The sequence below is a fragment of the Alligator mississippiensis genome, chromosome 9, assembly GCF_030867095.1.
Source record: "Alligator mississippiensis isolate rAllMis1 chromosome 9, rAllMis1, whole genome shotgun sequence".
Classification (NCBI taxonomy): Eukaryota; Metazoa; Chordata; order Crocodylia; family Alligatoridae; genus Alligator; species Alligator mississippiensis.
The window spans coordinates 27,105,633-27,130,864 of NC_081832.1; the positions used below are offsets into that span (position 1 = coordinate 27,105,633).

The 25,232-nt window shown below is 50.8% G+C and overlaps 2 protein-coding genes across 3 annotated transcripts in view; one reads left to right on the forward strand and one right to left on the reverse strand.

The window, feature by feature from the left end:
* The window catches only part of ZNF341 (zinc finger protein 341), a 47,204-nt gene that overhangs the window by 13,082 nt on the left and 8,890 nt on the right, over positions 1-25,232 (reverse strand). For both annotated transcript variants that reach the window (XM_006267294.4, XM_014609471.3), the window contains exons 2-8: positions 16,549-16,659; positions 6,631-6,818; positions 5,198-5,350; positions 4,197-4,436; positions 3,133-3,328; positions 2,313-2,397; positions 824-1,014 (exon numbers count right to left, since the gene is read on the reverse strand). In XM_006267294.4, the coding sequence (XP_006267356.1) occupies positions 824-1,014; positions 2,313-2,397; positions 3,133-3,328; positions 4,197-4,436; positions 5,198-5,350; positions 6,631-6,818; positions 16,549-16,659 (1,164 nt within the window). The remainder of the gene's footprint in view (positions 1-823; positions 1,015-2,312; positions 2,398-3,132; positions 3,329-4,196; positions 4,437-5,197; positions 5,351-6,630; positions 6,819-16,548; positions 16,660-25,232) is intronic.
* On the forward strand, positions 10,243-24,457 carry LOC132252437 (tigger transposable element-derived protein 1-like). Its single transcript, XM_059733249.1, has 2 exons — positions 10,243-10,465; positions 23,641-24,457. The coding sequence occupies exons 1-2, from the start codon at positions 10,328-10,330 to the stop codon at positions 23,824-23,826; spliced, it is 324 nt and encodes a 107-aa protein (XP_059589232.1). The 5' UTR covers positions 10,243-10,327; the 3' UTR covers positions 23,827-24,457.

Sequence of the window (25,232 nt, forward strand, 5' to 3'; positions counted from 1 at the left end):
CAGTTTTGATTTCTGATCCCAACTGCCTGCTCCCCTCCAAACTCAATTCTTTCAGCTAAGTGAATTAAATTAAGGGACCTGATTATATTGGCAGTCTTCTTGTACCCATTATTACTTGCAGTTCTCTCAGAGATCTACTGGGTGTCTCATTAAAAACCTACTCCAAAGAACCAACAATCTAGGGCAGATTCACTTGTATCATTAAGGCATTCTTAGTGTAGAAGTTGCATGGTGTTAGCTAGCCAGCTGGTGCATACCTGATTCACTAACTGCCCCAGCATCAGCATAACAGAGCAACATTCAAGCTAATCTAATTTATAGATGCTGGCTGTTTCCCTATGGGACCATCTATCAGATGAGGATTGAGTGGCTATAGCCTTCTATGTCTATATGCCAACTAAGGATTTGCAGAACTGAGTTGTACCCCACTCCACCCCATAACAGAATTGGGGAGTAATTATTATATGCCTCAGTTATGCCACTGTATGCCAGCAAGAGCTCCTCAATGCTAACAGCATTTTCACTGGGCCAGTCAGGACAGATGCCACCACTTTACATGACCTAAGTATTGCAAAACAGCCAGAAGAGTCAGAATCACAATTAGGTCACAACCATAATCTGTACACTAATATATTAGATGCTGCTAAATACCCATATCCAAGTTGTGGCAGCACAAGCATTAACTCCAAGGAAAGCTAACCCCCTGCCTCTTAATCCAGAAGGACAGGGGGAAGAGGTTGGGAGGGAGCTGGAAATAAAGGGTGTTTGGTGCTGCTGGGAGAAATACTTTGCCATCTAACAGTCACACCCACATGCAGCGAACCTGTATTCTCTTCATCCTCCTGCTGGTTGGGATTCAGTGCCATGACCTGCACTGTGATAGAGTTGCGGGAGATGGTGCATCCAAGTCCTGGAGGCCACACCTTATGGGTTTGCATGTGCTTCTTCACATTAGATTTTTGGGCAAAGGCTCGACCACACACAATACACTGGAAAGGCTTCTCACCTGTATGACTGAAAGCAGATGGCAACATGTCAACAGTGAGCAAAGACTGGAACAGGCAGTCTCCAAATGAGCAACCTGGTGGGCAGCTGACCCAGGACCAACCTGAGAACCTCTCTGCTAGGGATGTGAAAGGTTAAACGATTAATTATTTAAAAGACAACCTCACTGATAACTGGTTATTGTTTAATGCAAGGTGGGGTGCAGCCTGGCACAGATGGTGGGAAGGGAGGCCACTGCAATGCCCCAGCAGGAACTAAAAGGGGCAGGGCAGGCAGGAGAAGAGAGGGCGGGGAAGGAGTAAAGGAGACTAGCAGTCCTAGCCTATGAGGTTAAAAAGGAAAACAGAGCAGCCTAATGATTCATCAATTAAGCAATTAGCTGCTCCTTCACAGGTAATCCCTACCTCCCATCTTGGGTTGTGCTGTCTGGCTGGGTTTGCCACTGTCTCCTCCCACTACTGTCAAAAGGCCCTCAGTTATAGCCCAGGAATATAGGGGGTAGGAGTGGGAAAGGGGGAGCTCTGTAGCTAGCACATTTTTCTACCTTGACCAAACTGACTTTGTTTCCTTGGCTTAAAATAAAACCCCTCCTTCTCCATGACCAGGAAGTACCCCCCCACCACTCCCTACTCCCAGCCTGAAGAAACCAATCTCAGTTTGCAGGGAAAGTGAACTTTCCACTACTCCCTCCTTGGCTCAGGATCAGAAACACCATGTGAGGGCCCTCAGGATGGTCTTGATGTTTAAAAGAATCCTGCCAATAACATACTGAGTTTTTTAATCTCTGCTCAGAAACTGAGATTAGAGATTTCACCCTTTTAGGTTAGGGACAGACATTCAAAAAGCCTGAGCCTGAATTGATTCAACTTTTGCAGGTTAGTCTAACCTGGCTAGGCTGAACCAGTTTCCAGCCATACAGACAATCCTTTTGGACTGAGGAAATTCAGGGACATGCCTGCAGTGGCTCAGGCTGGATGCCAGAGGGCACTAGAGCAGCTCTCCCTGCCCTTGCAGAGCTGAGCTGAGCTGAGCTGAGCTGAGGGGGGCGGCCAGGTTCCAGCAGGGCTCTGATTAGGGAGTGGTGTAAACCCCAAGCCTGCCTGCAGTCCCAAGCTTTTCCTCCCTGTTCAAGGGTGGGAGTGTTGCCAGCATCCAGCTAGCACTGAGGCAAAGGTGGGGTGTGCAGTGCATGCATCTGTTGATGATACAGAGCTTTTCACTCTCCCTCCCTGCTTCTGTATACTGTCTGCAGCAAACTGACAGGCAAGCAAGCCACTCCCACTGAGCCTGTGTTACAGGACCATTACCTCCTGATGTGCTGCTGCAAGTCAAAGTTCTTGGTGAAGGCCTTGTCACAGTAAGTGCATTTCAGTTTGGGGGATTTAGGTTTCCCTGAAAGAGAAAAAGTGCACTCTGGGCAGCTAGCACAAGTTGAGCAGTCCCCAGCTACTGTGTTCAATAGGGCCTTGACTTCCCTTTACAGTCAGGACAAAAATACAGGGCACACTCTTCAGTGGGATCTCACTGGCCAGCTCAGAGGCAGATGCTCACAGAGATAATGACATATTTAAAGTGTGAGCTAAATGTATAACCATAGAATAATAAGGGGGAGAGAACAACCAGTGCATAGATTAAACACACTCCCATGCAGAAACCACGGGCCTATTTCCATTTGCTATAATATGTAATAGCCAAATATCAGTAGCTTCTTCAAGGCCTTCTTCAGTGTAAGCAGCAGATTGGGATTAGCAAGTAGGAGCATCCTGCCTTTGGCCTTTCCCCACCCCAGCAAGGTCAGCCACATCCAGTAATATGCACATATTCCTTTCAGGTTATCAGAAAATCACTCAATCACATTTTCTTTGCACTGATGCACATTTCACCACTTACACAATTCCAAGCATCACAGCACTGGGCACTTTTCAAAGCACCCGGTGCTTAAACATGTAAAAATGCCCAAAGCATCCACATTTCAAACAGCTCTGGTCTGAGTACAGTACATTTTCTGTAGCATTTCAAGGTGTATATTTGCTAACAAAATGTGAGGAGTTTGCAATCTACAAGTGCAAGACAATGAAGATGTAGGTATCTAGTGTTTGGAAGGTGGTTCGACATACAGAGACTTACCTTCCTGCAGCCCGCTCTCATTTTTGGAACGCCTACTTTTGGAAGTTGAGGTGGAATCAAAACTCGCCACATTTCCCCCACCTGCATTGGTCAAAGGAGCAGCAGTGTTGGTGCTTTTGCATTTGAATCCCTGCTTCCCAGGGCTGTACACTGGCGGAGATGGATACACTGCACTTTCCACACACTGGCTTGGAACCTGAAATAGTGCAGTTACCAATAAAAAATATACTTACAAGTTCAGTGAGAAGTGCTAAGCCTCTTTGATGTAACACAGGATATAAAAGCTTGTAAGAGAGGCTGTCAGACTACTGGTTTTCTAATAAAGTGTTCTGCTAAAGTATTGGAACAAGATACCTAAAGAGGCCAAAATGGGAAGTTCTGGAATATCCATTCCTGGAAATTTTCAAGAACATGTTGAAGAGTCACTTGGCTGGTGCCTTGAGCAGGGGGCTGGACTAGATGACCTTGTGAGTCCCTTCCAGTTCTACTTTCTTATGATTGCGCAAGCAGATCAATGTTCTGGTCCAGTAATCTGCCTAACTAAAGAGTGACTAAACCGCTGCACAAGGCACAACTTTGGCCCATTATACCTACTGCTACTCTTTTGCACTATTCTAAGCAATACCTCTTTCATCCCAGTTTGGCCTCTTTTCCAACATTTGTAGTCATATGCAGGCTATTCCCCCTTAATATAGCAAAATGCACATGTTCATCTCTTCTAATCTCTCCTCAAAAATCATACCTTCCAACCCCTTAATTATTTTTCTTGTCCTTTGAATTCCCTTCATCTTGTCAACATCGTTCTGAACATTACTTTCCCACAGAGGAAATAATCATCAATTATAAGACAGCATAATATATCTTTCCCTGGCTCTAATGTCTATGATAAATTGTATTTCTAATTCAGGTGACTTATGAGTAGCATCCTCTCCTTAGCTCACAAAATTGGCTTATAGAAACTGTAACCATCCCACACTTGTTGGCTGGATAGAAGAATAAAGAAGCACCTAACGCATGTCCCTGATGGTAATGCCAGCAGTGCAAGGCCTGTGTCACAGTTTTACCTCTATGGGTGGATAGGGTTGCATTCCCAGAGTCTGTATCTCCACTGTGCCATTTCCTGCCATAGAGGCAGACGTGCTGTAGACCTCTACCACCCCACTGCCACCAGTGCTTGGCTGTCCTGGTGCTCCCAGGGTCTGAGGGGTAGGCGGAGGTGGCTGCGGTGGGGGAGGAGGCGGGGGTGGAGGAGGCGGGGGAGGCTGGGAAAGATATCCAGCTCCAGTGTGCATACTCAAACTGCTCTAAAAACAGAACAAGAAGAAATAGTCAGAGAAGGCACTGAAAATGTACCCTGGATCCAACAACATCAAGCTGGAGGTATAACATTCTCAAACATGTGCTACTCATAACTCAAGATCCCACATTTAGGCAAAGCAACTTCTTGGAACAACTCACTTTTCCAATCAAATGCAAGCAGCTTGCTAACCATAGAGTATTTATGGTATTAAGGGAGTAATGACCACATATTGATGCTGAGCAGAGATCAGGTCAATCTGTTTTTAAACCACTCAGTAAGCTGGTACTCTGCTGTGCTGGTGGATGTCTATGTTCTAGAGAAGACAAAGTTTCATTTCATATCTTAAGTTCCAAGCTCTTCTGCTTACAGAGACAATTTTTAGGATGTGAAGGCTGTAGTCAGTACAGTAATGCCAAAATCAGTTTGCAGACAAAGCAACAGTTCTGAGAGAGGAGTCCCATCAATCAAACTGAGCAATGACCATGAAACCCAATGATTATATTTTATCAATATTATTTCACTGTTGGGCATAGCACATAAGGACAAAAGCAGGGAAGAATATATTATGGCAAGCTGCATAATCTACTGCAAGAGGCATCACGATTGTTTCCCTGATCCAACCCTTGCTGTTGGGTTTGCAGAGGTATCCATGCTTCAGCATTAAGGCAGACATCTAAGCTTGCAGACAGTGCTCTCGGGGTCTGTTTTGTTATCAGGTGGTGCCTACCCATGAAATTAGCCCATCTGAAAAATGCATCTCCTTACCTGTACAGAGGGCTGCACTGTGGGCATTGGTTGGTCCAGGGATGTAAAAGCAGACATGGCTGACATCAGTACTTCATCACTGACTAAGATATTTCCTTGCACTAGTGTTTGGATCAGAGGAGATGGGGGAACTGTGATATATGTGGAAATTTGCTGAAAGAAGGAAAAATGCGTTAGGGCTCAAAATTATTAAGAGAGATTATAACCTCTGAAATGCTAATAAAAATGGAGACATGCTCTTTATTGAACCACTGGCCACTTGCTATGGGAAACTCTGCTCTACTGATGGCCATGAGAAAGATTTATTGATTTAATTTACTGATTGAATTTTTGCTTTTGGCTCTATCCTGCCATCATCTGACTGAGAGAACCAACAACAAAAAGGGAACTATATTGGAATTCCTGAGGAAACCAAGGACTAACCCATCTTGTCCTAGGAAAACTAAGTGCTCAGGGGAGTGGAGATGGAATATGGAAATCACTCTTGCTGACAATTCAAACCATGTTGGCTATTAAGGGTGACCTGCGCTGAAGATTGATTAAAATGGGGTGGGCAATTATTTCAACTGGAGGGCCATTTAGTAAGTTTTGGGGACTTGTCAAGGGCCACATCCATCTCCCTCTCTCTGTCTCTCTCTTTTCTTCTCTCTCTCTCCTCTTTCTTTCTCCCTCCCTCCCTCCCTCCAAAACCCAGCCAGAGCTGTAGTTTGCCAGGAGCCCTGACACTCAGCTGTGGACCCAGATGGGGACTTCTGCTGCAATGGGCAGGCAGGCAGTGGTGTCATCAGCTATGGGCACAGTCAGCAGGTTCCAGAATTTGCCAACAGTGTCTACAGCTGACGCTGCTGCCCACCCACAGCTGACACTTCTGGCAGGTTCCAGGTTGGGGTTCCAGGCAGCAGCTTCCATTGTGCAGGAGGACAGCAGTGTCAGCTGTGGACACCACCAGCAGGGTCTGCATCTAGGTTCCTGAACCTGCTGGCAGCATCCACAGCAAATGCCACTGCCCACTGTGGTGGAAGCCCTACACAGGTCCACAGCTGATGCTGCTGTGTCAAAAATAGGCCCAACCCTATATTTGGAAGAATCAGCAGCCAGTTTCACAGGAACTGGCAAGCCTGGTAGGGCCATGAAACTTGCACTCAAAGCTAGAATTAGTATTACCATAACAACAAGAATGTAACTTCAAACCCATTTTTAACTCTTTACTAAAAAGCATGGAGGCATTTGTTCTGAATGAAAGCTCATAGTAAAGGGATTATCTGGACTTTGCAAAAGGATGCCAGAAGGTGAAAAACAAGGTGGGGAGGGTCAAACTAGATGTCCCAATGGGAGACTTCAAACCTAGTGTAACCAGACACAGCATTCATTCTGAGTTTCCCTCGCCCTCAAGAGTCTGTGGCACAGAGGCTCCTGGTGCCCAGCATAACTACCTGTCGATTGGCGCTCTGAGCTGGCTGCACCGATGTGATAGATGGCGTGTACACACTGTTGGTGGCCAAAGAGACCGTAGCCAATGAAGGAGTATTTCCTTGGCACTGCTCCCTCTTGTGAGTCATGAATGCTGGCAGTGAGTTGAACTGCTTCTTACACTTTCCACACAAGAACACATCCTCATCATCTGTAATCAGAAGGACAAGCACTGTTATCTGGCTCCTTCCCCCCATCAAACCACATAGCTGCATTCAGGTACAAGTAGGGTTAGCAAAAATAGATGCTTTAAGCCTGTAGCGCCATCACAATTACAGGAGAGTGACTGAATTCTATTCTTCCCTGTGTAGTTCCAGCCCCTTCATTAGCTGAGTTCTCCTTGAAGGATTTATCTCCTCATGGAGGAGAAATATATAGCCAGCCCTAGTATTCCCATAGCACTGTCCATCTAAGCCCAATAGCTTCCAAAACATTCACAATACCCTAGTACTAACAACATTGCCTCCAAGTGAGAAAACAGGCACACAAAGTTTAAGGGTCAGATCCTATTCCACGTATTAGGTGCTTAACAAGACCTTAGGTACCTAGGCTTGATCTTATTCCACCCTGCACAAGTCCCTGAAAAACAGTTCATGCAAAAAGATCCTTTTTCTGCTCTGTACTTTCTGTGACTTAGTCATAAGGCTAAGATGTTATGTTACAAAATGAGCATGTTAACTTATTTTCAGAGACTTAAGCAAGGTGGAACAGGATTGCTCTGAGTAGAGGTGTACCGATCGAGATTTTGGGGGCTGATTCTGATGGCTGATTTTTAAGGAGGCATATTGGCTGATACAATCCGATTTCCAATACAGCTGTAGGCAGCTGGTAAGTCTGTTGTGGTGAAAGGGGAGGGAAGGGACATGGGTGGGGAGCAGATCAACGCCTCCTGCAGTGACGGAGGGAGTGGGGCTGGGGTAGGCGCTGCCCAGCTGGGAGGGGGGGGTTGAGACAGAGCTGTGACTTGTCCGGGGGGCGCAGCTCCCACTGCTGCTCCCACCGCTCATCCAGGAGGACACGAAGGGACATGTGTCGCTAGATCTGTTCAGGGCAGGCTGGGGCCACATTGTGCAGCACTGGGAGGGGAGCTATGTGGGGTGGCCTGCAACCACCCCAAATTTTGCCATAGGCCCCCCCCAACCCCATAGTTCCCTCCCAGTGCCACCGCCGCCCGCCCTGAGTGCAGCATAGTGCAGCCCCCAGCCCCAGCCTCCAGCTGCAACCCGCCCCACTCAGATCAAGAGGCACATACACCCCCCCCATGCCCTCCCAGACAAGCTGCCAGATGAGCCCCATGCAGCAGTGGAAGCCCTCCAGGCAGCAGGTGGCATGTGGAAGCAGTGCACCACTCGCCCAGCCAGGCAACTCCTGCCCCACGCACAAGGCTCCAGCTCTAGCTCCTAGTTGCTTTCCACCCACTCAGCCACCCACAGTGACGAGCAGCCACCAGTGGGCGGCCGAATGGGTGGAAGGCGGCCGGGAGCTAGAGCTGGAGCCCTGCACTCTGGGGCAAGAGCTGCCAAACACAGCATGGGTGCAGGTATGGGTAGAAGCGTGATGCAGGCTGCTCAGGATGGGAGCAGGGTAGGGCTTGATCCCACACAGAGTGGTGCCTGGCAGCTGTAGGCCAGGGCAGGAGGAAGTGGGGCTGACCATACCTGCACTGCACCTCCCGGTTGAGCTCTGCTGTCTGCACTCCCCGCCCCCCCCACCTCATCGTACTCCCAGCCAGCTCCCGGGACCTAGCACAGGCAGCTTCCCTGCACACATACCCCGCCCACACTCACCCACACACAACCCCCAACCACACAATATACGAGACTAAGACTTTATTTTGAGCTATTATGCAATCACCTCTATATAAGCTACTCAAAAAAACATAAATCAGGACAAAAATTATTTTTTTAAATAAGATTAAAATATGTTATAGTAGATGTTTGATTTTTAGTATACGATTTTTTTTTTATCTATAATTTGGTAAAATGATATCTCCTGAAAGATTTTGTGTGTGCAGCTCTCAGCAGCTCACCAAAACTCATTAAGCAGCCTGCCAGCAGAAATAATTACCCAGCCCTGTGATAAAGAAACAGCAGCAAAATCAGAACAGAACCCAGGTCTGCCTGCCAGCTCCCTTCTTGAATTGCTAGCCTTCAGTACTTCCCTTTGACACAAGCAGCAGAAAAAAATTCAGCTTATTCAGCAATTCCTACATGAAGGTTGCAGCACTGGCACTCAAACATTTATGTGATTCATAAATTGAGCGTGCTGGGCATAAAAATCACTGAGATAAAGAAGTGCAGCTGATTCTTTTGAGCAACATTGCCCTGTCTTCTTTGTGATAGTTCCAGCAGGGTCTGGAATGACACCATGTTGGGATACAGGGTGTAAGAAGCTTAGGGGGCTAGGTGAGTCCCCACCATGCCATGGGATGCTGAGATACAGATCTAGTCAATCTACAAGAAATAGACTGACTAGATAGGTATGTCTTGTACTCCTCCCAAACTGGGATATTCTATACAGAAGGCAGCAAGGAGAGGGGCTGACTAGGCACACGTGGGGCTCCACTTGCACATATGCCCCCTTACCTGAATGAAGGCAGCAGCGATGGCAGCAGAGGCAGCGACGGGGACAGCAGCAGCTGATCCCACTAAGGTAAGTGGGGAGAGAAGCTGGCGTAGCTGGGGCAGATCTGGAGGGGAAGCCCCCTGGATCCCTTTTAGTTGAGCTGGCAGGGAGCCGTGCTCCCGAGCCGCACGCTAACAGAGCGTGCAAACAAATGCACTCTGTAAGGGCGTGGCAGTGTTTGTGCCAGCGTTAGTATAGGCAGGCAAGCAGGAGGGGACAGGAAGAAGATTTCGGCAAGGGTAAGGCGAAGGCACCGCACCAAAAAAACAAAAAACAAACAAAAAAAGAAATAAAAATGGTGTGGACGTGGAGTTCTGGTAGGGGCCCTGCCCGGGGGGCGCCACCCACCCGGGGCTTCTCTGAGGCCTCCCGAAGAGCCCATGGGGTGAGGGGGGCCCCCACACCTGTCCCACAAGCGCCCGCCTTAGGGCCTTGGAGGGGCAGGTGAGGGAGCTCCAGGAGGAGGTTAGCAGGCTGAGGGGGATCAGGGAAGCAGAGGATGAAATTGATGGATATTTCCTTTCCCTGCAGGGCCATGCACCAATGGAAGAAGAGCCCCAGGAGGTGCCCTCCACAGCAGAATGGCAGAAGGTTCCCTCCAGAGCCAGGGCTGCTTGCTGGGGCTCTGGTGACATTGGAGGAAGAGGATAGTGAGGAGGAAACCTCTAGTGAGGTCACTCTATGCAAGGAACGGGCTGAAGGAGACAAGTTGACCCGGAAGAAGAGACACCAGGTACTCATCATAGGTGACTCCATCCTGAGAGGAACAGAGGGTCCCATCTGTTGCCAGGATCCCATGACATGCGAGGTCTACTGTCTGCCTGGAGCGCAAGTTCAGAACGTGACGGAGATGATCCCAGCCCTCATCTGACCCACCGATTACTACCCCATGGTCCTAATCCATGTGGGTACTAATGAGGAGCAGTCCAGATTGCCTGATGAAGGACTACCAAGCTCTGGGGAGCGAGCTGAAGGAGATAGGGGCGCAGGAGGTCTTCTCATCAGTCCTTCCAGTGAGCGGATGTGGAAGACGCCATGAGACCTGCATCTGGGACGGCAACTTGCGGCTTTGGGAATGACGTCTCACAGCGGGCTTCAGCTTTCTGGACCACGACCCATACTTCAGAACAAGAGACATGCTCGGGTGGGATGGGCTTCACCTCTTCTCCAAAGGTAAGCATGTGTTCTCTTTCAGTGGGCTTTAAACTAGGCTTGTCAGGGGAGGGGGAGGAAGAGGACCAAGGGAGCCACAGAACACCAAACCAAGTGACACCCACAAGAACAGCCCAGCCAAGACAGGCAACGAGCACAAGAAATACCCAGGTAAGAGACAGGGGCCCGGATAGTCCTGGGATTGTGTGGGAAATGCATACACCCTCAGGAGGCCTTAAATGCCTCTATACTAATGCTCGTAGTGTGGGGAACAAGCAGGAGGAACTTGCCCTCCTGCTAGCTAACACAAACCCAGACATAGTGGGGCTCACTGAAACTTAGTGGGATCCAACGCATGACTGGGTGGTAAACATCAAGGGCTATAGGCTGTGTAGGCAGAATAGAACGGGGAGGAAAAGTGGGGGTGTGGCGCTCTACGTCAAAGAGCAATACACATCCTCAGCAAACAGCCCTGGGTCTGAGGTAGGGCAGACTGAGGTGCTCTGGGTCAGAATACAAGGAGGTCAGGGGGAAACAGACCTAATGGTGGGGGTCTACTACAGGCCATCCAACCAGGAGGAAGAGAATTCTCAGGTCAGCTTGCGGAGGCAGTTAAGTCAAGGGATGTGACTATCTGGACATCTGCTAGGAAGAGCAGTCAGCCAGGTCTGACCGCTCACGTAGGTTTCTAACCGAGTTACAGGACCTTCATCTAACCCAGGAGGTGCACAGTCCCACCAGGGGAAATGCCTTGTTGGACCTGGTCCTGACCACAGGTGATGACCTGGTGAGGGGACTGCAGGTGTTGACCACCTGGGCGATAGCAATCATCGCCTACTGGAATTCACCATCCAGCACAGGGTGACAAAGGCCTGCAGCAAAGCAGCAGCCCTGGACTTCAGGAGGGCAGATTTCAATGAAGTAAGAAGACTAGTCAGGGAGGCACTGAGGTCCCAGAGGGGAGGGGAGTTGGGAGTCCAAGAAGAGTGGTCGTTCCTTAAGGAGACGATCCTCCAAGCCCAAAAGGTGACAATCCCCACACGGATCAAAGGGGGCAAGAGTGCTCCAAAGCCCCTATGGCTCACCAAAAGCATCCAGGAATGGCTCAAAGCCAAAAAGGAGGCGTACACCCAATGGAAGGGATCGTAGGAGTGGTGTTAGGCAGGTTAAGGCAAAGATAGAACTGGGACTAGCGACCCAGATAAAAGATAACAAGAAGTCCTTTTTTAAATACATAGGGGGTAAAAAGAAGGTACCAAGTAATGTGCGGCTGTTGCAGGATATGCTTGGTAATCTGGTGGTAGCACCAGATGACAAAACTAATCTCTTTAACAGATTCTTTGCTTCCATTTTTCTGAGCAGGGACAGGGACATCCCCCCCCACTGGGATTCCGAACAGACCCAGGGGAGGCGCAGCCAGGCCCAGGGTCAGTGAGGACCTAGTCAGGGAACTTCTGGAGGGATTAGACATGTTCAGATCAGCAGGTCCTGATGATCTCCACCCCAGAGTACTGAGGGAATTGGCAGAGGTCATTGCGGGACCCCTGGCACAGCTTTACGAGCACTCATGGTGCTCTGGAAAGGTGCCAGAGGACTGGAAAAGGGCCAGTGTGGTCCCCATTTTCAAAAAAGGGGAGGAAAGGGGACCCAGGGAACTATAGGCCCATTAGTCTTACCTCAGTCCTGGAGAAGCTCTTTGAGAAAATTATCCAGGAGCACATCTGCAAGGGACCAGCAGGGGAGATTATATTTAGGGGCAATCAACATGGATTCATTAGAGGCAGTTCCTGTCGGACCAACCTGGCTGCCTTCTATGACCAGGTCACAAAAGCCTTGGATGAAGGTGTTGGGGTGGACATAGTCTTTCTGGACTTTAGGAAGGCCTTCAACACTGTCTCTCACCCCATCCTCATGAAAAAATTAGGCATCTGTAGTGTCAATGCCTACACAGTCAGATGGGTTGCAAATTGACTGGAGGGTTGTACCCAGAGAGTGGTGGAAGACGGGTCATTTTCAACCTGGAGGGATGTGAGCAGTGGGGTTCCCCAGGGCTCGGTCCTCGGGCCCGCACTGTTCAATATCTTCATCGGCGATTTGGAAGAGGGGGTGAAAAGCACCTTGTTCAAGTTCGCAGATGACACTAAGTTGTGGGGAGAAGCGAGCAAGCTAAAAGAGAGGGAGAGGCTACAACTAGATCTGGACAGGTTAAAGAGGTGGACAGATGAGAATAGGATGGGTTTCAATACAGACAAGTACAAGGTATTGCACCTGGGGAGGAAGAACCTGCAGCATACCTACAGGCTAGGGAACTCCCTTCTTGTTAGCACAGAGGCAGAAAAGGATCTTGGAGTCACTATTGTTTCCAAGATGAACATGGGCCACCAATTTGGAGACGTGGTCAGGAAGGCTAACTACACCTTGTCGTGCATCCATAGATGCATCACGAGCAGGTCCAGGGAGGTGATCCTCCCCCTCTATGCAACACTGGTCAAGCTGCAGTTGGAGTACTGCATCCAGTTCTGGGCGCTGCACTTCAGGAAGGATGTGGATAGCATTGAAAGGGTCCAGAGGAGGGCCACTCACATGATCAAGGGGCAGCAGGGTAGGCCCTATGAGGAGAGGCTACGGGACCTGAACTTGTTCAGCCTCCACAAAAGAAGGCTGAGAGGGGATCTGGTGGCCGCCTATAAACTTGCCAAGGGGGACCAGCAGGGAATGGGAGAGTCCCTGTTCCCCTGAGCACTACCGGAAGTTACAAGGAATAACGGCCATAAATTGACTGAGAGTAGATTTAGGCTAGGCATCAGGCGGCACTACTTCACAGTCACAGCAGTTAGGATCTGGAACCAACTTTCAAGGGAAGTGGTGCTCGCCTCTACCCTGGGGGTCTTCAAAAGGAGGCTAGACAATCACCTAGCCAGGGTCTTTTGACCCCAGCATCCTTTCCTGCCCATGGCAGGGGGTCGGACTTGATGATCTGCTTAGGTCCCTTCTGACCCTACCAACTATGAAACTATACAGGACACAACAAATCAAGCCAATTGATAAAAGTATCACAAGGGAAGACCAAAGCAGTAACCTACCTAATGAGCTCTTGGAACAGTTTCAGAACAAACACGCACTCAGGGCGTGGAGCAGGGAAAGGATAATTTTAGTTTTTTGAGTAAGGGGGAAGGGAGAGGTGGAGGAATAATACTGTACCTGTGAAGTGAGTCCTGTTAAAACACTGGCTGATCCTCACCTTTGAGTTTCAAGGGTGCCAGCACTGGAGACAGATATTGTCCAAACAGGCCTGAATGTCTCAAGGCAGCTTAGCATAGAAGCTTACAGCTGGCAACTCCCAAGTTTGTTTCCATAAATTAGATACATAATGACCATGGATCCGGATTTTACATTTGCCACAGAAAATGTGGTTTTCCTCCTTTAAAGGAGAAAAACATGGAAAACTACAGGTTTCCTCTTGCAGGCTGGCAGAGGTCTTGCAGGCTGGCCTGCTTCCTCTTGCAAGCTGGCCTGCTTGGGGCTGGGGGGGAGCAGTACACAGGGGATGTCACGTGCATGTGTGTGCATGCACGTGGCCACAAAAACAACCAGGCAACAGTGAAGATCAGCAACCCTACCTGTCTGCAGGTAAGTCTGGGCTGGGGGGGGGGTGGGGGGAGGCAGGCAGATTGAGGTCTCCATGGTGAGGGAGGGAGTGGGGCAGGACTGCAGGCTGGGGCTAGGAACTCTGCCCAGCAGGGCAGTGCCCAGGGCTTGGGTGGGAGCCGCGGGGCCCAACTGGGGAGTGAGATGGAGCCACAGGAAGCTCATCCAGGGGGCAGCAAGGGAGCTGGCTCCCGACTGCTGCACACACTTGTGGGGAGGGAGAAATGGGGGGTCAGGTGCCACCTCCACACACCCCCCCCATTTGTGCATTGAATGGGGGAGGATACAGGCTGCCCACAGCAGGCTCAGGGCTCCCCACCCTGCTGTCCTTCCCCCTGGGCCTCTGTGTCCCAGCAAGTGGGAGCCAGCACAGGATGGCAGAGATGCTCAGTCTTGCCACCACCACCACCAGGAGCCCCGTGCCAGCCATGCCTCCGTGGCAAGGTGCCCCTTGCCCACCTGGCAGCAGTGGGGGGCACAACTCTACATCATCACCCCCAATGCTGCCAGGCGGGCAGGAGCCACCTTGCCATGGCAGCATGGCTGGCATGGGGCTCCCAGTGGCGGTGACAGTGGCAGCACCGAGCCTATTCACCCTCCTGTGCCAGGTCACACCCCCTGGACCACAGAGGCCCCAGGGGGAAGGGCAGCAGAATGGGGAGCCCTGAGTCCCAGTGGTCAGCCCATATCCCCCTCCCTCCCTCCCCCCCCATGGGCTCTGCTCCATTTGGAACTCAGGTGCCCCTGAGGGGATTGCTGGCCCTGGTCTGGTGGCTCTGGCAGCAGGGAGGGAGGGGCAGGAGGCTGTGGGTTGAGAGTGAGGACCAACTGGGGGGTGAAGTGCTGTGGGTTGGGAGTGAGGGGCACTGGCAGGGCCAGGGAGCTGCAGGTCGGGAGTGAGGGGCACCAGCAGTGCTGTGGGGAGGTGGGAGCTGTGGCTTGGGAGCGAGGGGCAACGGTATGGGCAGGCTCCAGGCACTGGCATATCAGGGCTGCTCAGCACCACAAAGCAGCAGGGGGACAGCTGCAGCTGGACCCACGTCCCAGTGAGCAAAGGGGGCAGGAGGAGTTCTAATTGTCCTTGATTAAAAAAAACAAAATCAAATGCCAAAATATATAGGTATTTAAAATTTAATTTATTATGATTGAGGCACTGGTAAGCTTCAAAACTGCTTTAACATTTTATATATATCAATACAATATTGTGTTCAACTGATACCTATATATAGTGGTGTTTCATTTTAATTGTGGAAAAATGAAGATTTGGGGGGTTTTAATCAGAGAATTTGGGATTTTTAAACAGAGAAAACCAGGATTTCTGAATAACTGGGCTGAACATATGCCCCTAAATGACTGAGCAACAGTCTGTGAAAGACAGGACAGAATTGCCTTTGTGGAAGAAACAAGCTTCATTTTATTGTTTGGTCACAAAGTTGTCAGAGACCTTTATTATACAAGCAGCTGCAGGGGAGAACACCGAACAGACAGAGCTTCCTCTTATCAGTCCCGCATGTCCCCCGCACAGGCAACTGAAGCAAGCCTTTTATATGTTTCAATTCAGATCACATGACACAAGATATAACAAGTCAAAGAAAAACTGGTTTGAACCAGAAAGTTGCAAGAGGGCATAGACTGTGGTTTGACCTATTGACCTCATAGGTCTACTCAGCTCAACAAGGGAAAAGGGCGAGAGAAAGGGCAGATTGCAAAATAGGCGGGGAAAAAGCAATCATTAGCAAATAGTGCGCTAACTCAAAGAAGTCAGCAGAAATTAAGGCCTGGGGTTTTCTTCTTCCACACCTTCCATGGATTAACTGGGCTGCAGGGGCTAGGCCTGCTGCTAGCCACCCCAAGCCACCTTGCTGCATGAGAAAAAAAAAAATCACACCAAACTTCTAGATGCAGTGGCGACAGGTAGGGGATGCATGTACACCCCCTGAGAGTGCACGTGCACCCCCTGACAGGCTGCGCTCCCCACTTAGGCGATGGGCAAGGGGGGCAGGTAGGAGTGCCGGTGCCTCCCCTGCGAGTGCTGGTCAGGGAGTGGGAGTGCCGGATGAAGCGCCATGGCCACTTCCGGGAGTACCGTAGCTGCTTCCCAGTTGGCACGATTGGCCACTGGGCACCACCCTCCTCCCAGTTGCTGGGGGGGAGGGGCACATGCCACCCTGACTAAGGTGGCACCAGTCACCCATGTCTAGACTGCACCATACAGTCCACCTCTATCCCCGCCCCCACCACCAACCCTCACCACCTCCTCACATTCCGTCAAATGTGCTAATAGGACACAATCTCTTTAGAATTAACATGTAGTAGCAACCCTCCACCTCTGTCCCATGGACAACTGCTCTGCCAAACCATTTCTGACAGTCATTAGGCAGAAAATGCTGTGGGAAAAACAGCCTGTTTGAGAGCTGCCTTTCTCTCAGTGTGCATCATGCAGAGAAGGGACTCACCCATGGACTGGATGGTGTTGGATGCATTGACATTTTGAGCAGATGGATCTGTAACTGCTCCTTGACCATCCAGCAAGGACTGAACAGCCAGCACTGTCTGATTATCCATTCCTGAAAAAGATGGAAACAAGAATTATAGGACAAGCATATCCATACCCAGGCTCAATCCCTTCCCCCTATCACCCCTCTCCCAAAACTGAAACCAGTTCACAGAGTCTAAATCTTGTCTCTATGGTTCATATGACTTGAACAAGCTACACAGAAAAGTAGTACCTTCTCTCCCTTTCACGAGCTCCTTGCTTACTAGTTTTCTTCATTCACTAATTAGTCCTCTCCCTGTACCTATATCTCTACCCTACTGTGTTAATTTTCTTGAAAGAGAAACCTGCTATTCCCCTGCAGAAAGCCATCTGGGGTGGACGGGAAGGAGGTAAGGGAACATCTGACAGCTGATGGAGGGAGCTGACTTTTGGGGAGTTTGTTATGGGGTAAAAGGGGATTTTTTTAGCAGTGGGAACAGAGATAAGACAGGCTGCCCCTGTTGCTTGGGATGCAGATTAAAAGCATATGGAATTTCACAGACGTTAGATTTGGGGGGGGGGAGGGCTTTGAGGTCCAAGTGTAGCATATGGGTAACCCAAACTGGTTTAGTCCCTCTGAAAAGCAGCATGGTACTGTAGACAGCATCAGGATTTCTCATGTTAGAGACCTGCATCAGACCTGCCCCAGCCCTACACAATCTTATTACTAAACTATAGGGCTGTGTGAAATTTCAGCAGCTGTTTTGTTTTGGAGGTGTTTCGGCCTGTTTTGGTGCCCAAAAGACCAAATCCGAAATGAAATGGAAGACTCTGAAACTTCTCCGAAACTAAATGAAACCATCCGAAACATTTCGGAAATGTTTTGGATGTTTCGGAGCCGAGCTTCCAGAGAAACGGAAATTAAGAAGAGGGAGGGGGAAGAGGGAGAGGGAAGAGGGAGGGAAGGACTGCTCTGATATTGACATCTGTAGCTGACCAGTGTCTGCAATCTGTCCCTGAGGTCCCTCCCAATCCCAGTGCTCTGGGAAAGGGACGGCAGCCTGCTGTCATCCCGCACAGAGATCCAGAGGCCCATGCCCCCTGTGAAGAGTCTGGCACAGCCCCGCAGCCCTCCCAGGGGGCGCAGGCAGGATGTGCATGCAAGATGACAGCATGCCCGAATCTACTCAGGGCAGCCCGCACTGAGCAAAGTCAGGGGAGCCACAGGAGACCCCACAGCTGCCCTCCCTGGCCCAGCCTCCTGGCACTTAAAAAAAGCCCTACACTCACCAGCTGTAGCAGGGGCTGTGGGGGCTCTGGGGCCTCCTGGCAGAGCCCCCTCACCCCCTCCCCCGCACAGCCCCCACTCCCTGATCACCCTCTCCTCTCCCCACCCGGCTCCAGCCATTAGGGAATCAGAAAAAAAAAAAAAAAAAGCACCCTGCACTCACCAGCTGTAGTAGCAGCTGTGGGGGCTCTGGGGCCACATGGCAGAGCCCCCCCGCACAGCCCAAGCACCCAATCTCCCGCCCCCCGCTGGGGCAACACATAGGGGGTGCACGTGGGTGCACATGCAACCTCTGCGCGTGGCGGTGCACCCACTGCAAAAAGGCACTGCCAACACTGTCGACGGTGCCTGTGGGCAGCCACCGCTTGCCACCCCAGTCTCTGGGGGCAGCATACGATCTCCCCGACTGCTGTCAACGCTCCTGGCGTGCCTGTGAGCGAATGCCGACCTGTGGTCAGCGCTCACCACCCTCCGCCCATCCCTCTACTGCTGAAAGTGCCAGCGGCATCTGCAGGAGCTCCCCGCTCACTGCCGCCGAGCTCCTGCCACCGTTGGCTCAGCCGTGCCCCCCAGCCACCAGGGGCACATGCTGTTCATGCCCCTGCCCAGCCCTGGCCCTGATGGCTCCCCACCCCCCACAGCATCCTGGCACTTAAAAAAAAAAAAAAAAAGCCCCGCACTCACTGGTTCTGGCAGCTGTGGTTAGGGCCTCTGAGGGCTCGTGACAGAGCCCCCCAGAGCAGTGCGGAGCAGTGAGGATCGCCCCCCCCCCCGCCTGGCACCCACATGGCAGCTGCCCCATGGTGCGGGTACAGCACAGCCCAGCAGGGTGCCACATGCTGTCTAGGAGCTGGGGCCGCTGAGGCTGAGCAGTGCCAAGCTCCAGCTCACATGTGGAGCTGCCCCAGCTCCCAGGAGGCGCACAGCATCCTGCCAAGCAACACTGCACCTGCGCCATGGACAGCTGCCATGCAGATGCTAGGCAGGGGGCTGCTGCCCTCCACTGCACCGTACTGCACTGGGGGGCTCTGCCATGAGCCCTCAGAGGACCTGATCACTGCTGCCAGAGCCAGTGAGTGCGGGGCTGTTCTTTTCTTTGGTGTCCTCCAAAATAGCCAAATCTGAAATTTGAAACAAGACATAGCCACTTCACACAGTCCTACTAAACTATTTTAAAAAGGGACAGAAGGTTTCAGGCACAGGTTTCTTCCCTCTCTTCCCTGTTGGGCTTCACATCTTTGTTCATGAACTGCATACGGATTTCAAAACTACTTAGGAGAGGTGAGATTTGAACTTTGAACTTCTCTTTCTCAATGAACTTTCCTCTATGTGACAGTAGCATTTTACAGGTTTCCCTTGATTTATGCAATGCATGTGTTCCCAGAGAACAGCGCATAAAACAAATTCACATAAAGCGAAACCACTTTATAATGTAACAAAAAGGGATAGTTTCCCATGGCAATCAGGGAAGGAGGGAGAGAGTGAGGCACTCATCCCAGCCCCAGGAGCAGATGACTTCCAGGCAGCGTGGAGCATGGCCCTCAACCGAGCCCCGGGAGCAGCTGACAAGCAGTTACAAGCACCTGGGCTGCATCGTGCCCCAAACTCCTGGGGGCTCTGCCAGTCCCCACTCACCCCAGCCCATGTTGGAGCAGCCCTGGGAGTAGCCGACTCCAGCTGCCTGTAACAGCTGGGCTGCACCATGCCCCAAACCCCCTGGGGCTCCACCTGTCCCCACTCACCCCAGCTACAGCTGTTATGGCTTCTAAGCATCCCTCTAGCTTATCTCCTACCCCTCCCCCTGGTCCATCAGTGAAGCACCAAAGAACTTCACTAACACTGGAGACAAAGCTGGAGATTTTGAAAGGTGCAAATGCTAGTGAAGGGCCCTCTGCACTTGGTCGTGCATTCAACCTGGGTAAGTCAACCAAACTTGCCATCAAAAAGAATGCTGACAACATAAGGAGTTCTGTGATCCATTTTACACCACTTGCGGCCAAGACAGGAACAAAAGTAAGGAACCCGCTGTTGGAGAAGATGCTGGGGGTGTGGGTAGAAGATCAGATCCAGAAGATGAATCTTTCCTCTGCTGCAATAAGGGGTAAGGCCCTATAAATTTATGGCTGCCTACTTCAAGACAATGGTGGCCCTGAAGAGCCCTTTATGGCTAGTAAGGGCTGGTTTGACAAGTTCATTCGGCGTATGAACTTGCACAGTGTTAAGATGACTGGCCAGTCTGCAAATGCTGATCATGAAGTTTCCTGAGAGGTTTCAAGCAATCATAGCTGCTGAGGTGTACAGTCCTAAGCAAGTTTTCAATGCAGCTGAAACAGGCCTGTTTTGGAAGCAGATGCCATCTAGGACATACATCTCCAAGGAAGAGAAGGTTGCAAGTGGGTTCAAGGCAGCGAAGGACAGGCTGACTGTCCTACTGTGTGGCAATGCTGCTGGAGATTTTAAGTGTAAGCTACTGATAATATACCACTCCCTAAACCCATGTGCATTAAAAGGACTGAGTAGGAACATGTTGCCTGTACACTGGGCTGCAAACAAGGCATGGGTGACAGGCCAACTTTTTGAGGACTGGTTCACTCAACATTTTATCGTGGAGGCAGAGCGCTATTGCAGGGAAGCTAACCTTGCATTTATGTGGCAGAACACCATCCCCGTCTCTCTCCAAAACTCTACCTGAAAATATGGTTACCATGGTCACTCTTCTGCCCCACCCCTTATGTGACCCTGAGCTGGATACATTCCAGAGGGAAGGGAAAACCTGCTCCCTCTGCCTACATGACTGGTCACACATACCTGGGTGAGAGGCTTACGCTCCCTATTGTTCTAAGCAATGCCAACCTGACTGGAAGGAGGCTAGAGACCCTGCCAATCTCCCCAGCAACCAGTGATGCATTTCAAATTGGTTGGCTGGCAGCCAACAGGTGCTGGCTTCCACTGGACTAGATAAATGAGGTCATACCCTCTATATAAGTTAAGGACTGCCCAGGAGGAGGTGCAGTAGCCATGATGAAAACTTAGAGAGAAGCTGGACCATCTGAAACTTGCTCTCTCTTGAAACTCATAGTTAGTAGGGTCGGAAGGGACCTGAGCAGATCATCAAGTCCGACCCCCTGCCACAGCAGGATAAAGTACTGGGGTCAAATGACCCCAGCAAGGTGTGCGTCTAACCTCCTCTTAAAGACCCCCAGGGCAGGAGCCAGCACCACTTCGCTTGGAAGTTAGTTCCAGCTCTTAGCCGCCCTGACTGTGAAGTAGCGCCTCCTGATGTCTAGTCTGAATCTACCCTCTGCCAGCTTGTGACTGTTATTTCTAGTCACTCCTGGTAGTGCTCGGGGGAACAGGGACTCCCCCAATACCTGCTGGTCCCCTCTGACTAGTTGGTAACAGGCCACTAGATCCCCCCTCAGCCTTCTCTTGTGGAGCCTGAACAGGTTCAGGTCCCTTAGCCTCTCCTTGTATGGGCTGCCTTGCTGCCCCTGATCATGCGTGTGGCCCTCCTCTGAACCCTCTCAATGCTGTCCACATCTCTCCTGAAGTGCGGCACCCAGAACTGGATGCAGTACTCCAACTGAGGCCTGACTAGTGCTGCATAGACGGGGAGGATCACCTCCTTGGACCTGCTTGAGATGCATCTGTGGATGCATGACAAGGTGTGGTTGGCCTTCCTGACCGTGCCCCCACGCTGTCAGCCCATGTTCATTTTGACATCAATAATGACTCCAAGATCCTTTTCTGCCTCTGCACTGACAAGAAGGGAGTTCCCCAGCCTCTAGGTATGCTGCTGGTTCTTCCTCCCCAAATGCAGCACCTTGCACTTGTCAGTGTTGAAACCCATCCTGTTCTCATCTGCCCACCCCCGTAACCTGTCTAGGTCCAATTGCAGCCTATTCCTCCCTTCTAGCATGCCCACATCCCTCCACATCTTAGTGTCATCAGCAAATTTGAATAGGGTGCTTTTTACCCCCTTGTCCAAGTCACCGATGAGGATGCTGAACAGCGCGGGTCCGAGGACCGAGCCCTGGGGGACCCCACTGCCCACATCCCTCCAGGTCGAAATGACCCATCCACCACCACTCTCTGGGTGCGGCCCTCCAGCCAGTTAGAAACCCATTTGACTGTGTAGGTGTCGACGCCACAGTCCCCTAGATTTTTAATAAGAATGGGGTGAGAGACAGTGTCGAAGGCCTTCCTGAAGTCCAGAAAGACTATGTCCACTGCTACCCCTGCGTCTAAGGCTTTTGTGACCTGGTCATAGAAGGCCATCAGGTTGGTCTGACAGGACCTGCCTCTAATGAACCCATGTTGGTTGCCCCTAAGCATAAACTCCCCTGCTGGTCCCTCGTGGACATGCACCAGGATAATTCTCGCAAAAAGCTTACTCATGATCAATGAACTGCCTACCTCCACAGGAAATCTCCACCTGCCTCTGGATGATACTTGTGAGTAAGCTACCTGAGATCTAACTAGATATATAGCTTGCAGTAACTCAATTGCGTGATCGAAGGCTATCCAGCCATGCCAGTTTGTTAAATGGGATTTCTCTGACATTGCTGTACCCTGTACCCTATTCCAAACCTACTCCTTGTCACCAATAAAGTTCTCCTTTGTACCTAGCATGGGAGACTTATTGGGAGAGGGGCTAGATTATGCCTTGGGGTCCCCTTGGTTCGGCTGACTAAGGGAAACCACTATTTGTGTATCAGACTAAGAGAGACAAGGTTCCTTGGGTGAATTTGATATCTTTTATTAGACCAACCTAAATAGTTGGAGAATAGTTATTAAGCAAGCTTTTGAGTTCAAAAACCCTTTGTCAGGCTAAGGAAGTTTCAGCAGTTGGTGTGTGCTCTTCCTGGATGGAATGAAAAGTAAAGAAGCCAGGGGCTGGGCTGGGCTGGGGAGTCAGTTGCCAGGCAGATTATAATGCATCAAAAATCCAATGTCTATGTTTAGTCCCTGCTCTCTAGTATCCAGCAGGTTGATGAAATGGAGCTCATAGGCTCGTCTCTGGGAAGTGTTGTGTAAGTTTCCCTTGAGGATCAGGACTGAGAGATTGGAGAGAGAGTGGCCCTCCTGTGAGAAATGTGCCCCCACCGGTAATTGGGTATTTCTGTCTTTGATGGATTTCCGGTGTGCGTTCATTCTGGTGCGCAGTTGTTGTTTGGTCTCTCCTACATATTTTCCATCAGGGCATTTGGTGCATTGGATGAGGTATATGTGTTGACAGGTTTTGCATTTCTTGTCATGGCATGGTCTGGATCCATTTGGTGTGTTCTGGGCTTGAGGAAATTTGCTTCTGGTGATGAAGTTGGCGAGGTTCGGTGCTTGTTTGAAGGCTAGGATGGGTGGGTCTGGGAAGATCTTTTTAAGAATGGGGTGCTTCCCTTAGTCTGAGAGACCCTAAGTTACTGAAGTGCGTTGAGTACCCTCAAGGACTAGTAGGCCTGTGTTGCCCCAGGGGCACAAAGCCAGGATCAGTCCAAACCCTGGGTGCTGGCAGCGTTACCCCCAGGCTACCAGGTGTGCTCCAGGAAGGGGGTCGGCCAGACATGAAGCACCCTTGGGGAGGCACTCAGAGTCTGGAAGGTGGTTGGGCGCAGTGAGGTGGGTGGCTCAGCACAGAAGCACCCCCTACTGGCCCACCAGATAAGGTGTTGCTCGTCCTTGGCAATGCCCCTGGACACCCTAAACACCTGGAAAACTATCAGCCCCAATGTAAGAATTGTGTTCCTCCCCCCTAACACGACCTTACTAATCCAGCCTCTTGATCAGGGCATGATATCAACATTCAAGACCTACTATCTAAGAAGAAGCATCTTCCAGCTGCTGGAGGATACTGATAGACCCAACAAGCCAAAAATCTGTGAGTGGTGGAAGGCATACAATGTGAGCGATGCCATCAACAACATTAAGGCTTCATGGGATGAAGTGAAGTCCACCACCATAAATGGTGCTTGAAAGCCTCTCTGGAAGGAATGCACCATGGAATCCAGGGGCTCCCTGAAACTGTGCACAACTGTTCAAGAGGTTATGGATCTTGGATGGAAGGTGGGAGGAGATGGCTTTTCAGATCTTGAGGAGGCAGATGTCATGGAGCTCATTGATTCCCACAACGAGGAATTAAGTGTTGATGAACTGAGAGAGATTGTAGCTGCTGTTGAGGAAAAGGAAGAACAGGAGCAAGAGGTGGTCCTTGAGTTCAAGGACATGACTATGAAGAAGCTGGCAGAGTTTTTTGCACAGGCTGAGAGACTTGCTCAGTTTGCCCTGGATATGAACCCTAGCCTGAACAGGAACCTGCAGTTCAAGCACGGTTTGAACTCTCCCCTTTGTCCCTACAAGTAGGTATATGCCCAGATCCAACAATTTGCAAGGCAGTGCACCCTGTTCCAGTTCTTGAAGGCTCACTCAGCTACTCCCAGCAGCATCCCACTGGTGTTGGAGCATGATGAGAACCCCATGCCTGTTAATTCTCCTATGGATATTACCCTGCCTGTACCTCTTACCAGTGATTCACTGTAACTGAAGTGTACAGATTCACTGTAACTGAAGACCCTTCACCACTCTCCTTTCAAACCAATTAAACATTCACCACCACCCTGTGCTTGTCTGCTGTTTATGTGAGTCTGTAGGGGGAGGGGGAGGGGGGACAGGGTGCTCCCCAGAGCTGCTCCTGGGGTGGGGGCTGGAGTGAGTGCCATGTCCTCATCGCCTAGGGCTCCACTTGTTTGCACTCACCCCAGCCTGTGCTGCAGCAGCCCAGGGAGCAACTGACACCAGCTGCCTGCTCCAGGACACGGTGCAGCCCAGCACCTGTAGGCAGCTAGTGTCAGCTGCTCCCGATGCCACTCCAGCATGGGAAGAGGTGAGTGGGGACTGGCAGAGCCCCACGGGGCATGGTGCAGTCCAGCTGCTACAAGCAGTTGGTGTCAGCTGCTCCTGGGGCTGGGGTGAGTGCTGTGCCCTTTGCCCCCCAGGGCTCCACTTGTTTGCACTCACCCCAGCCCATGCTGGAACAGCCCCAGAAGCAGCTGACACCAGCTGCCTGCACCAGGGCACAGTACAGCCCAACAGCTGCAGGCACCTAGTGGCACTCCAACACAGGAAGGGATGAGTGGAGTCATGGCCCTTCCCCCCCCCCCCAATAGACTTACCCACTTGAGGGGGGGGGGGGTCATCTATGCTGATCGCGTAAGAGCGAATTTACTTCACATACAACGAATTATAGGTCTAAATATACTCATCACATAAGAGCAAATTTGAATATAGAACCCGGACAGATCGAGGGAAACCTGTATATGAAAGTCATCTATCAACTGGTTTCACTTCAGCCTCTTCCAGAAGCAAGGGACTGCATTTACACT

What these genes read in the sequence shown, in the direction of transcription:
- LOC132252437 (XM_059733249.1), top strand. Translation starts at nt 10,328, where the DNA reads ATGAGACCTGCATCTGGGACGGCAACTTGCGGCTTTGGGAATGACGTC. An exon ending in GCTTCACCTCTTCTCCAAAG is followed by an intron (nt 10,466 to 23,640) that starts GTAAGCATGTGT and finishes CCTCTTGATCAG; the next exon opens with GGCATGATATCAACATTCAA.